This window comes from Dendrobium catenatum, unplaced genomic scaffold (assembly GCF_001605985.2).
Source record: "Dendrobium catenatum unplaced genomic scaffold, ASM160598v2 fragScaff_scaffold_1056, whole genome shotgun sequence".
In the NCBI taxonomy this organism is placed as follows: Eukaryota; Viridiplantae; Streptophyta; class Magnoliopsida; order Asparagales; family Orchidaceae; genus Dendrobium; species Dendrobium catenatum.
Genome location: NW_021319518.1, coordinates 8410638 through 8422711, shown reverse-complemented (window position 1 = coordinate 8422711; position 12074 = coordinate 8410638). Strand labels below are relative to the sequence as shown.

Below are 12074 nucleotides of genomic sequence, written 5' to 3'. Positions count from 1 at the left end.
AAATACACCTCTCTCTCTCTCTCTCTCTCTCTCTCTCTCTCTCTCTCACACACACACACACACACACATAAGGTGACAACCCTAAGGAATAAATGGATTGACATTTTAATCAAAATTGATACTTAAATAAAGAATTAAGGCCGAGTGCAGCGTTGCCCACCAGCGTTGGTTTCAAACTTTTCCAAATATGTAAACATACCCCTAGAATCCATTTCAAAATACATGGAGACTCTCATACGCACACAAAATATTTCTAGACATTTACAAAAATTTAACATATAACCTTGAATTTGGTTAGATCAGAATAGGTTGAACAGCACGCTAACTTTCCAAGTATTACAACTTGCCCCTCTTAAAAAAATATCATCATCAACATTCTAAAACTTAAACCCTCATAACATATCATGATACAACTGCTTAATTTTAGATTTCTTTTCCCATATAGCTTCTTTTTTCATTTTGTTCCTCCACTGTACTTTGATCATTTTTATATGTTTGTTTCTTAGTCTCCTAACATCACAAACCATAATCCTTTCTAATTCGGTAATTCCTCTCTATAACTCAGATTCGAACATACCTTAACAGATATTTGATTCCCAGAATCAGAAACCCTTTTTCTTAGAACCGACATAAAAAAAGTTGTAAATTTCAAACATATAACGCTACTTTGAAGATCAACTTTACCCGTCTAGGCTACTTGCCCACCAAGTACAGCGTAGGCATCAAAATTTAAAAAAACGTTATAAGCCATTTGATACCTGGACCTACTTAGCTTAAGTGGCTCCTTGATTGAATTAGCCATTCTCATACTTGGTTACTCGCCGTCGACTAAGGTTTCGTTTGAGACGGTTTTCTTATTGCTTCATAAAGTAATTTTCTAGCACAAAAAATATAATTTTTGTACTAAAAAGCTATTTTACGAAGTAGTAAGAAAGTCGTCCCAAACGAAGCCTAAATTTAGTACCCATGAGAAGATCAGAGAGAAAAAACAATACTTGAAAAAGAATAAAAAATTGAATACCATAACACATTATGCCAGCAACAAAAATTAATACAAATAATAGAATGTCATACACTTGAAAGAACAGAAACAAATTAGCCAAGCACAAAATATCAAACATTACAAAGAATTTCTACGGCAAAATACCGTTATCCCACGAAAAGCCTATGCAAATGTTACCAAGCTCATACTAGCTCATAAGAAGGTTAGTAATAAAAGAAATCTGTGAAAACTGAACTTTGCCTTCCTTGCAAGTTCTTATACCTATTCCTGCTAACAAAGAAGTTTATCAAGTAAAGAACCTCCAAAGTTTTCTTTTTTCTAAAGAATTTCAGGTCTCCTCTGTGTTTAGCTAATTATTCTCAGGTGTACAAGAGAGCCCTCTAGCCAAAGAGTGTTTTTGACGCCAAAAATACTGCTCTTTGATGTACTTTGTCCATCTCTCCTTATGATAACCTTGCTCATGACACCTTAGATTTGCAGGATTTAAATCGAAGAACTGATCTCTGCCACTCCTTCGATATCTTCGATCTCGGGAGTCGATCCTTTGTTCAAAGGAACTGAGTTTTTCACTAGAAAACATAGTATCGTTTCTCTTATCTTGTTGCCAGTAAATACTATGATTCTCTGTATTTCCAAGAACATTTTCCACATTCTTGTTTCCAGCATTGTTGGGCTCAACATTTTCCTCATCACCCCAACCTGTAGGAATGATGGTAATTGAAGCAGCAGTAATGTCAATTTTGTCACCATCAGCACATCCTGTAGGTATAGTTGGAGCAGAATTATCAACTATGTCATCAGCTGTGGATGGTTTGATAAAAATATATTTTGGAATGTTGTTGATTGGAGGATCCTCCACATCCCATCCAGTTGGTATAATTTCACTAATTTTAATGGAACTCGGGTCTGGAGTCTCTGGAGGAGGCGGCGGCAGTTCGTACAAATCTTCTAGCAGCGAAGGGTCAATATAAGCGTCATAATCAACCTCTTGGACGTACATATCTGGATCCGGCGATGGAATTTCCGAAGGGAGATTATTAATTTGTGCCCAATAACGAGCTTTAGCATTGTCGAAGGCCTCTTTTCCCGCCGCGTCATCCCAATCTAGCACTTTCGGGAAAAGATGAACCACTCTCTTCTTTTCACAGAAGTCTCTCCATTTCATTTGAGAGCAGAATCTCTTCTCCCAATTGGGAGCTGACTCAAAAGAAGGCCCTGCAATTCAAAGAGTGAGATGGAAAGCTCATGTATTTTCCATTCATTAATGATTCTCCAATTCTTCATGTATAAAAAAAAGGCTATTTATGCCTTTGAACAGAAATTAGAATTGCAATACTTTTTATTGAATTGAATTATATGATAATACAAAAATGCCTAAAAATAAGCCATAAAAGAGAACAATATAGGAAACTCATTTATCATTAAACTTTACAGGAAACAACAATAGTAGAGAGAAAATTCCGGATTACAAATATTACTAATCCTTAGTTGTCTTAAGGAAAATACTAGTAGTTGATTAACTACTACACAACTCACCTTGGTCTGTTGGTTGGGAACTTAGGCTACCAACTAAGAGGTCTTTAGTTCGAGTCTTGTATATGTCATGTGTGTGTGAGTCTGCCTTAATTGGCTATAAGCCTATAATGTCCTAAAAAAAAAGATTTACTAGATGATTAGGCTAATCAATGTCTAATCGCACTAAAAGTGCTAATTTCTAACTCGCCTGTTTAAACCCTAAATTGTCGAATTCAACATGATCAACAAAATAAATTCTTAATTTATTTGTATTGTTTTGGTTGATTCTTAACGATGACCAAATCATTTGGGGCTAAAAATAAATAAAAAAATTTTAGTTGTGATGTATATTTGCTGAAATTGCCGTTGGATTTCTGTGGTGATTTACTTTCCTTTTCTTTTTTTTAAATGGAGAATCTATTGGTCCCTACATTCTGAAATTGGTTTTTGGATGGTAAAGATCACTCTTCTTCCTTTTTAATCCCTTAAATTCATGATTTTATTTATTAAATAATGTCTAGATTTATTTCCAGATTTTCAAATCACCATTTAGTTATTCTTTTTGTATGAATAAATTCTTACGATGTTTAATTTGTTGAGCAATTATGTAGGTGATGACTGTAATATGATTTTTTTTTAGAACTTGTTGGATATGAAATTAATGGATTGATTAGCGTATACGAGTTAGATATTTGAAATAAATCACCACATAAATCCAAAGTCAATTTCAGCAAATATACGCACAACTAAAATTTTTTTCTTTATTTTTAGGCCCAAATGATTCCGCAATCGCTAAGAATCAACCAAACCAATATAAATAAATAAACACTGCAGACAAGTATCGCAAACAGGGAGAAATCGTGAACCCTAAAAAAGCAACAGGACAGCATTCGATTACAAAAGGAGATTTTTTTTTATTTGAAAAAAAAAAATATTTTTTACCAGGAGACATCGACTGTCGATCGAGCATCCGAAGCATTGTGTGGAACTCTGCGTCCCTTCGCTGCCAACCCGGCGCCCTTTTCTTCCACCGCCTATTGCCCATGTTCCAATAACCTCCAACGCTGCGCAGAACAAACAGATTGAAAGGAAAAAAAAATCACAGAAATTACTCCTTCCTTCCGCTTTAAGTACACAGAACGGAAGAGAAGTCGGCGAAGAAAACGTCGGACCAGAGGATTGTGTCTTTGCATGCGAGAGGAGGAGAGGATTTCGCGATGATGCTCTAAATCAAGCGGCGGCCACGATAATTTATAGGTGAGGAGGAATATTGGATTTCCTTTAATATTTACTGAATATTCGAAATCTGAACAAAAATAAAGATAGATTCGCTTTTATTCTATTTTCTGTTATTAATTTGCTTTAAATAGAATATAATTAATTTTGCTTAAATAACTTCTATTCAACATCATATTCCTTTTTTGTCTGTAATTCCTCATGATTTTTATTAATCTTAATAAACTTAAAGTATGCTATGTTGTCTTGATAATTTTTTTAATATATGAAATATATTTAATTGCATTGTCAATGTCAATATATATGAAAAACATAAAATAATTCTTAGCTAAAAATTAATGAATAATTATTCAAATTTCAAGTTTAGGCTTCATTTTGGGTTAGCTTTTTCATTGCTTCTAGTACAAAAATTTTAAATTAAAAAATAATCTTCACCATAGAACCTCAAAGAGAATCTTATGATATTTAGAAGGGACAATGAATTTTGGCATAATATTGTGGGCTCCAAAAATCCACGACCAGCCTCTCGTTGGTAAAGTTTAGGAATGTGTGATGGGTCAAATTTTTCAGAAGGTAGATTCGTTTGATGACAATACACTAACAATAGATTTCGCTCTCATTTTATGAGAATTTTATGATCTGATTTCTGGCTTCTCATAGGCACAAGCTCCTATTGTTAATAATTCCTTCCGATCATGAGAGAGAACTTTTAATTAAGGCTAATCATCAAATGGTTACAAAGTATTGATCATATAATATTACTAAATTTGATATTGTAATTTGAAATTTACCACCCTACACTTAAAGCGAATGGTAGTGAGATGGTGACGAATCTAATAAAGATTTTATGATTGCATTGTCTCGATTTATCATAATCTTTAGTTTACTTAGAGGATGTAGTTGATAGAAAATACTTGAGTACGCAAGCAAACCTAACAATAATTGGTGAAAACAGCGAGAAAACAGCGAGAAAACTTCAAGATCTCAAATGAAAACAATCCAAAAAAATAGTAGATTGTATTATAGGAATCAAATCAAAAGCAAGAACAAGCAAAGATAAAATTGATCCTCAATTCAAGAGGAGGATCTTTCTTTCCCAATCTCTAGACGATGAATCTAGAGCCAAAAATAAAAAAGAGACTCCAAGAGAAAATAATAATCATGCATAATCCTAACCCTAATCTTGCCCCTCATATTTAAGGCATACAATAACAACAAGAAGCCAAATGAACTCCTAGCCCTTGTTGCCCTCTCCTTTGGCTCCTAAATTTGATTTTGAACTCTAGTGGACCCCACCCAAACCCTCTCTCTCCTTATTGTCGTCTCCCCTTCTCTAATACACGCGAACCGACCCCTTAAAAGGGGCCGGCTGGACCAATCCACTAAGGATCGGTCTAACAATACTGCCCTCCCAAAGAATCACCTTGTCCTCAAGGTGAAAACAAGGAAACTGATATTTCACCCTCTCATATGGCTGCCATGTGGCATCGTAATCTGGGAGATTCCTCCACTTGATCAGTACTTCATTAGTTCCATCTTCCCTCTGGCGAACCCCCATCAACTCTAAGAGTTTCAAAATCACCTCTAAGTCTTCAGTGAGTATCACTGATAACTCCGAACTTGCTGCATAATCTCCAATGACACTTCTCAACTGGGATACATGGAAAACATGGTGTATAGTCGTCGTTGGTGGTAGTTTCAGTCAGTAAGCCACCTCTCCGATCTTCTCCAATATCTCATAGGGCCCAAAGTATCTAGGTGCAAGCTTCTCACTCCTTTTGGTGGCGATTGTCTTTTGCCTGTAAGGTTGGAGCTTCAAGGAAATCTTCTCCCCTATTTCAAATTGAATGTCTTTCTTATGTCCATTTGCCTATTTCTTCATGATCTGTTGGGCTCTCAACAGATGCCTCTTCAACTCATCCAACATCATGTCACTCTCCTCCAAGTACTCATCCACTGAAGAAACTGGAACGTTGTTGTGCCCAAAGTGCACTAAGTAAAGTGGATCCCTCCAGTAACACATTGAATGGAGTCATCTAAGAAGCAGAATGATAAGAGGTGTTGTACCAATACTTAGCCCATGCTAATCATCTGACCCATAACTTGGGTGTCTCTGACACGAAGCATCTGAGGTAAGTCTCCAAGCTCCTATTGACCAATCATGTTTGTCCATCTAGCGTGATTGATAGTGGGAGTCTCTTGGAAGGCAGGCGGCTCTAACTTTGATAGCCTCCACCACTGGCTCATCCCTTGTCGGTGATGGTGTTGCAAGGACACTCGCTATCATACAAGGCGTTCTTGTGACCAACAATGAAGGATTAACAATAGAGAATTTCTTATACAAGAAACTCAAAAGAACTGCTAGCAACCTATTTTGGAGGATGCATATATGTTCCATTACACTTGATCAAACATTTGCTCACAATCACTATAGCTCAGATACACTCGTCCCTCAGATTAAATAATTCAGGGCTACCCCCAAGAGGTTGCCAAGGAGACCAAAAGACTCGTTGATATAGACTTATCTAGCACGATCCGCTTTGAGGACTCATTGCTATAAACATTTGCTCACCTTTCTGTCAAAGGGAGCTTGACCTAAAATTGAAATTTGGCCAACAGAGAAGAATCACACAAAGCACCCATCAAGTTGTGACATGTGTATTTACTTTATTTTTTATCCTTTTTTATGTAACATTCTTTGTAGCCCTCGAATTCCTATAAATATAAGGTCAAGTGGCACATCTTGGACCTTTTTGGATTATTTGTGATATATTACAGCATTTTTTGAGATTTTCTTAACCCAGATTCCTTTAATCCCCTCCATTCCTCTTCATACTCACTCTAAGCTTTGAAGTTCTTATCTCTTAAGATTACTTGCTAGCTAGTAAGGTTGAGTATCATCTACAGATAAACTTAAATCCAACACATGCCATGTTTCACAAGCTGTTGAGATTTTTTACCATTTAGATACCAAATAAAATCAGTCTCAAATGTACAGGTGAGGTGCTTATATGTGCAGAGCCAACAAATTTTTAGCTCAAGTCAAAATCAAACAGCCAATCTTGAGTTGATTTCTTAAAATAAACTGCTAATTTCAATGACAATATCACTTAGAATTTCAGTGGAAAGGACCAAAGTTACTTGTGTATGCAATGAAGTATATATTAAAAAAAAAAATCACCAAAACAATAACAACAACAATAATAGGCTGACCAAATCAATGCAAAGTGTGTTCTTACCAGGCCTGTGTGGCTTATCTCGATCTGTTGAGGCCACCGAAATACTTGGGGTTGTCAACGATCTCTGAGAAGAAGCGGGAGGCATTTGCAGAGTAAAATAGATAAACTCAAAATAAAAAATTTCTGATTCCAGAATAACCGGCACAGCACAGATTCCGAATATTGAATACTGAATAAAACCTGACGGCACTGATCCCGGATAGTAGCAGGAGTCCGCTGCAGAAGAACGTTTATAAACCCAAAATCAAACATCCAGGAAAAAAAACGACAACGAAATCCCTTAAAGATCTCAGATTCTCTCGGAGAAGGGGACAATAAGAAAAAGATAACACATTAGGCGAGCCACAAGGGCGACTGGAAAATTAGAAAGCCCTTCAAAAGACTCAGCCTTCATACCGATTGAAGTAGATTCAGGGCTTCGTTTGTGGCTTGTCGCTCCCTGTCGCCATCACAAGTGATGAAGAAACCCTACACTCCTGGGCGAATTCAAAGAAAGATTGGAATAAGAAAATTCTAATTCGATCAAAGACTAGAAATTGCAAAGAGAGCATTACGCCGCGGGGCAAAAATCTTCTCTTTTTGCCTTTGTTGTTGTTGTTCTTGAAGGCGGGCTTGTTTTTGGTCGCCATTGCTATCGATCTCACCTATTACCGGCTTGCTGGAAACCACCCACGAAGAAAAGAAACTGTCAAGTGGTCGTACCGCCGTTGCGATTAAGGTTTGGATTGACTTGGGTCAAAATATGGTACAAATTTTCCAAAAAAAAAAAAAAAACAAATTATTACCTTCTTTGATATAAATATTTGTTAATCAACTTGACTATAAAACCCTGATTTTCAATTAATAAGCATAATTCTCTATAGAATTATTTGTAATAACAAAATTAATCATAATATGTATCTTTTTATTATAAAAGTATTAATATAATAGTGATCTTATATTTATTGATTTTACTAAGTATTACCTATATCATTTTATGTAAACCTATAAATATAGGCTGTATTTGTGATAGAGTTAATAAGAGAAATAAAAATAGGCTCTTCTTTTACGTGTATTTAATCTCTTGCTTCTCTTTTTTTTCTTTAGCAATAATGTTCATTATTTTTTCTCTATGTCGGGGCCTTTGTAATCCCTCTCCATGGGAAAGCCAAGCGATTTCTCTTTCACAAGTAGCATGAATCTTGCTATCAATGATTTATTGATCCCTTTACAGACCTTGTCTTACCAAACTACATCTTTGAAACTAGCCCTTCCAACCACAAATACCACTATAGATTCAGAACATGTTCACCATCTCTCCTTACCACTAAGGCTAATAATGTCGACATCGGTAATGTCACACCTAAACCTTATCAATTCACTAGGACTATTATAGTAACATCATATTTGCTGGGCTTTCATTATAAGTAATTGCACAACAATTAAGATCATTCTTACTACTTTCAAAATTCTATTTTACACATTTGTCTTATAGTCCAATGGATCATTAAGAAGAATATCATAGAAAGTTTACTGTTCCATTGCCTCTTGCATTGCATCTTTTCCTTTGTTTTCAATCTCTTGCAGGTATCTGGTGATCGACGGAGCAGCTTCGGCATCACCTTGTCTTACCAAACTACATCTTTGAAACTAGCCCTTCCAACCACAAATACCACTATAGATTCAGAACATGTTCACGCTCTTTTAACACCAAGATTATCTCTCCTTACCACTAAGGCTAATAATGTCGACATCGGTAATGTCACACCTAAACCTTATGAATCCACTAGGACTATTATAGTAACATCATATTTGCAGGGCTTTCATTATAACTAATTGCACAACAATTAAGATCATTCTTACTACTTTCAAAATTCTATTTTACACATTTGTCTTATAGTCCACTCTCCCTAACACATGAAATTTGCATTGAGTATCTCACCTCACTTTGAACCAACATTTAATCACCAAGCTATGAAATTTATGGAATGTCATGCTATCATGTATGAGTAACCTTGTGTGCTTGAACAAATCAACACTTGGACCATTATTTATTTTTTGATAGGCAAATATTCTATTAGTTGCAAATAGACATTTAAACTCAAATTTAATATTGATGGCACTATAATAAACATAAAGCCTGATTGGTTGCAAAAGGCTATACTTAATAGGAAGATATTAATTTTTCAAAAACCTTCTCCCTAATTACCAAAATGGTCATAGTTAAAATGCTTATAGCCTTTGTTGCTATAAGAAATTGTACTCTGATTCAATTCAATTTCAATAATGCCTTTTCTCATGGTGACTTATTTGAGGAGATCTGTATGGATCTTCCTCCTGAGTATGTTAGACAGATAGATTAGAACAACATAATCAGAAAAAAATGGTTTATAAACTTCATAACTTAATTTATAACATTAAACAGACCTTATGTCAATGGTATGAAAAATTATCTCATTCCTTGCTTCAATTTGGATTTACTCAAATTAAAAATTGAATATTCTTTATTTAAAAAATAAATTCTAATTTTATTTCTTATATGGAATGTAATTTTAATAGTAATAGATCTAGTAAGAGGATTATAACTTTGGATGATCAAGTCATTAATAAGAGTATTCATTTTAGATATATTTGGTATATTTTTCACCGTGATGAAATTGCTAGGGATATTATTAATAGAATTCAAGTTGGATGATTGAAGTGGAGGAATGCATCCGACTTGTTGTGTGATAGAAAAGTCCCACTTAAACTAAAGGGAAAATTTTATAAGATGATGGTGAGACTTGTAATGCTTTATGGTGCATAATGTTGGTAATTAGAAGAGAAGCATAATATGAAGCTAAGTGTTGCAGAGATAAGGATGCTCAGGTGGATGCATGGCTTTACCCTTAGAGATAGGATACAAAATGGGCGTATATGTGAAAAGGTTGGAGTAGCTCCAGTGGAAGATAAGATTAGAGAGAGTCGCCTTAGATTGTTTGGTTAAATAAAATGGAGGCCTTCTGATGACCTAGTTAGGAGAGTAGATGTATTAGATTTGGCTTATGTTAAGAAAGGTAGAGGTAGACCTAAAAAAGACTTGGTTAGAAAATATTAAAAATGACCTATATTTATTAGATTTAAATGAGAATTTTACCAAGACACAATGGAGAAAAAGGATTCATGTAGCCAACCCCACATAGTGGGATAAAGGCTTGATGATGATGTTGTTGTTATTAGTATAAATCGATGATAATTACATTTCCAAATAAGCCAATTGTTACTTCATTTAAAGTTTTTTTTTTTTCACACATAATTTAAACTCAAAGATTTGGGCACACAACAATATTTTATTGGCCTTGAGACACTTCAATCCACTTCTGTCATTGCGTTATCCCAACAACATTACATACACTCTTCAACTGCTCGAAGACAGTTTTTTTCAGGGTTAAACCAATTTGTTAGGCATGTGGATCCCAAACATTATATCAATGCCTCTGATGGTGATCATTTGCCCAAAGCTTCTCAATATAGATGACTCGTACGCAGGCTTATTTATCTTACATTGTCTAAAACTAACATCATGTTTTCCACCCACAAGCTCAAACACTATTATCACAACCCAACAAAATATGACCAAAGACAAAACAAATCATATTAAGTTGAATGGTGATAAATCAAACCTAAGATCTAAATTTTGATGACATTTTAGATTTCTTTAATTAAAAAAGATGCCAAAGTAACTAATTAACTTCTAATTGAACAAAAAGTAAACTCATCCATTTTTTTTCATTCATCATCAAAATGTATATATAATAAAATCTTTACATTAAAATGTCTTCATCCTACATTCTGACACAGTACTATATTTTTTAAGGCAGAATAATAATAATTATCATTTAAAAAATAATAATTAAAAAAGGAGATGATAAAAATCATTATAAACTTGAAAATTAAGGAGAGCTAGGAAATAAAATTAAAATTAGATATATTCAATTTTTTTGGATCAGAGACATCACAGAGATTATAAAATTTACACTAAAAAAAAAAAGACTTTCGCAGTTCTTTTGAAGGGCTTTTCCAACGATTTTAACCGCCACAAAAAAATAACTGATATGAGTAACATATAGCAGCGGTTTTAAAACGCTGCTAGATAATGTTGTATTTATCCCCTCTGTTTAGTAGTGAGATGAACTACTAATTCAAAGGCTCTTCATATGTGTGTTTTTTTGTTCCCTGTCATGATGGAAATGGTGCAAATCTCTTGATCAATATCTAAGGACTATATGACATAAAGTTATTGATTAATGGATTCTTCAACTGTAATTTTCGCTGAAAAAGGAGAGGGAGAAGAGAGAATAACTTCTAGTTCGAAAATTTTTAATAAAATGGTGACTGCCTTCCCATCCGTGTTCGAACCATGTTGTGGCCTGCTCTTTGCTCCCCCAACTCCGCTGGTCGGGTCTGGTTGGCTCGGATTTGGGGTGGGCCGGATCTGGGCTCAGATATATGACCCATTTATGTAATCAGGTCCGTTTTAGATCGGAGCATTCCAGAGAGGGTCCGTTTTGGATTGGATTAGAGCTTAACCTGAAAACCTATGTTGACACACCTATTTCAAAGAATGTATTACGTATGAAAAGAGAAATTAGATTATGTTTTTTTTTTTTTTTTTTTGTTTCTAACAGCACATGACAGCTAATGCTGCTTTTTTAACTTTCTGAAAAAAGTCAGCTGCTATTAAAAAAATCTGCTGCTATTAACAACTCACGACAAGACAAGACAGATGGGGCTAAATTCAAAGAAAAATATGAACTAATATTAAAAAAATATTTGAAGAATTTCAAATTTCAGAGATTAATATCTGAAATCCACAAAGAGCCGTTAAGCAGCCTGTAATATTATAGTTTCCAGAGTTTACTCCCTACGTTTCTTTTAAATTTCATTTTGTTTAGCGTATTTTTATGCCAGATTTGGTTTCTTTGTTGTTATTTTTCTTTGTTTTCTTTCCTTTGATTTGGGAACCTGCAAAGAGGATGAAAAATCACAATCTTTTGGTCACATGGACAGCATTTGACTTTTTTTTTATTATTGTTGCGTCCTGGAATATTCGCGGCGGTAGA

General features: G+C 34.7%; 1 protein-coding gene across 3 annotated transcripts; it reads right to left on the bottom strand.

Annotated features, from left to right (window-relative positions):
• Nucleotides 1-1030: 1030 nt before the first annotated feature.
• On the bottom strand, nt 1031-7717 carry LOC110113006. Of its 3 annotated transcripts, XM_020845413.2 has the most exons (6): nt 7548-7716; nt 7390-7469; nt 7174-7209; nt 6994-7057; nt 3461-3582; nt 1031-2218 (listed from the first exon to the last, which is right to left on the bottom strand). In XM_020845413.2, the coding sequence occupies exons 5-6, from the start codon at nt 3561-3563 to the stop codon at nt 1353-1355; spliced, it is 969 nt and encodes a 322-aa protein (XP_020701072.1). In that variant the 5' UTR covers nt 3564-3582; nt 6994-7057; nt 7174-7209; nt 7390-7469; nt 7548-7716; the 3' UTR covers nt 1031-1352. The 3 variants fall into 3 exon arrangements, with proteins under 3 accessions (XP_020701072.1, XP_020701074.1, XP_020701073.1); XM_020845415.2 differs by lacking the exon at nt 3461-3582; XM_020845414.2 differs by lacking the exon at nt 3461-3582 and having other exon boundaries at nt 6994-7209; nt 7548-7717.
• Nucleotides 7718-12074: the final 4357 nt, after the last annotated feature.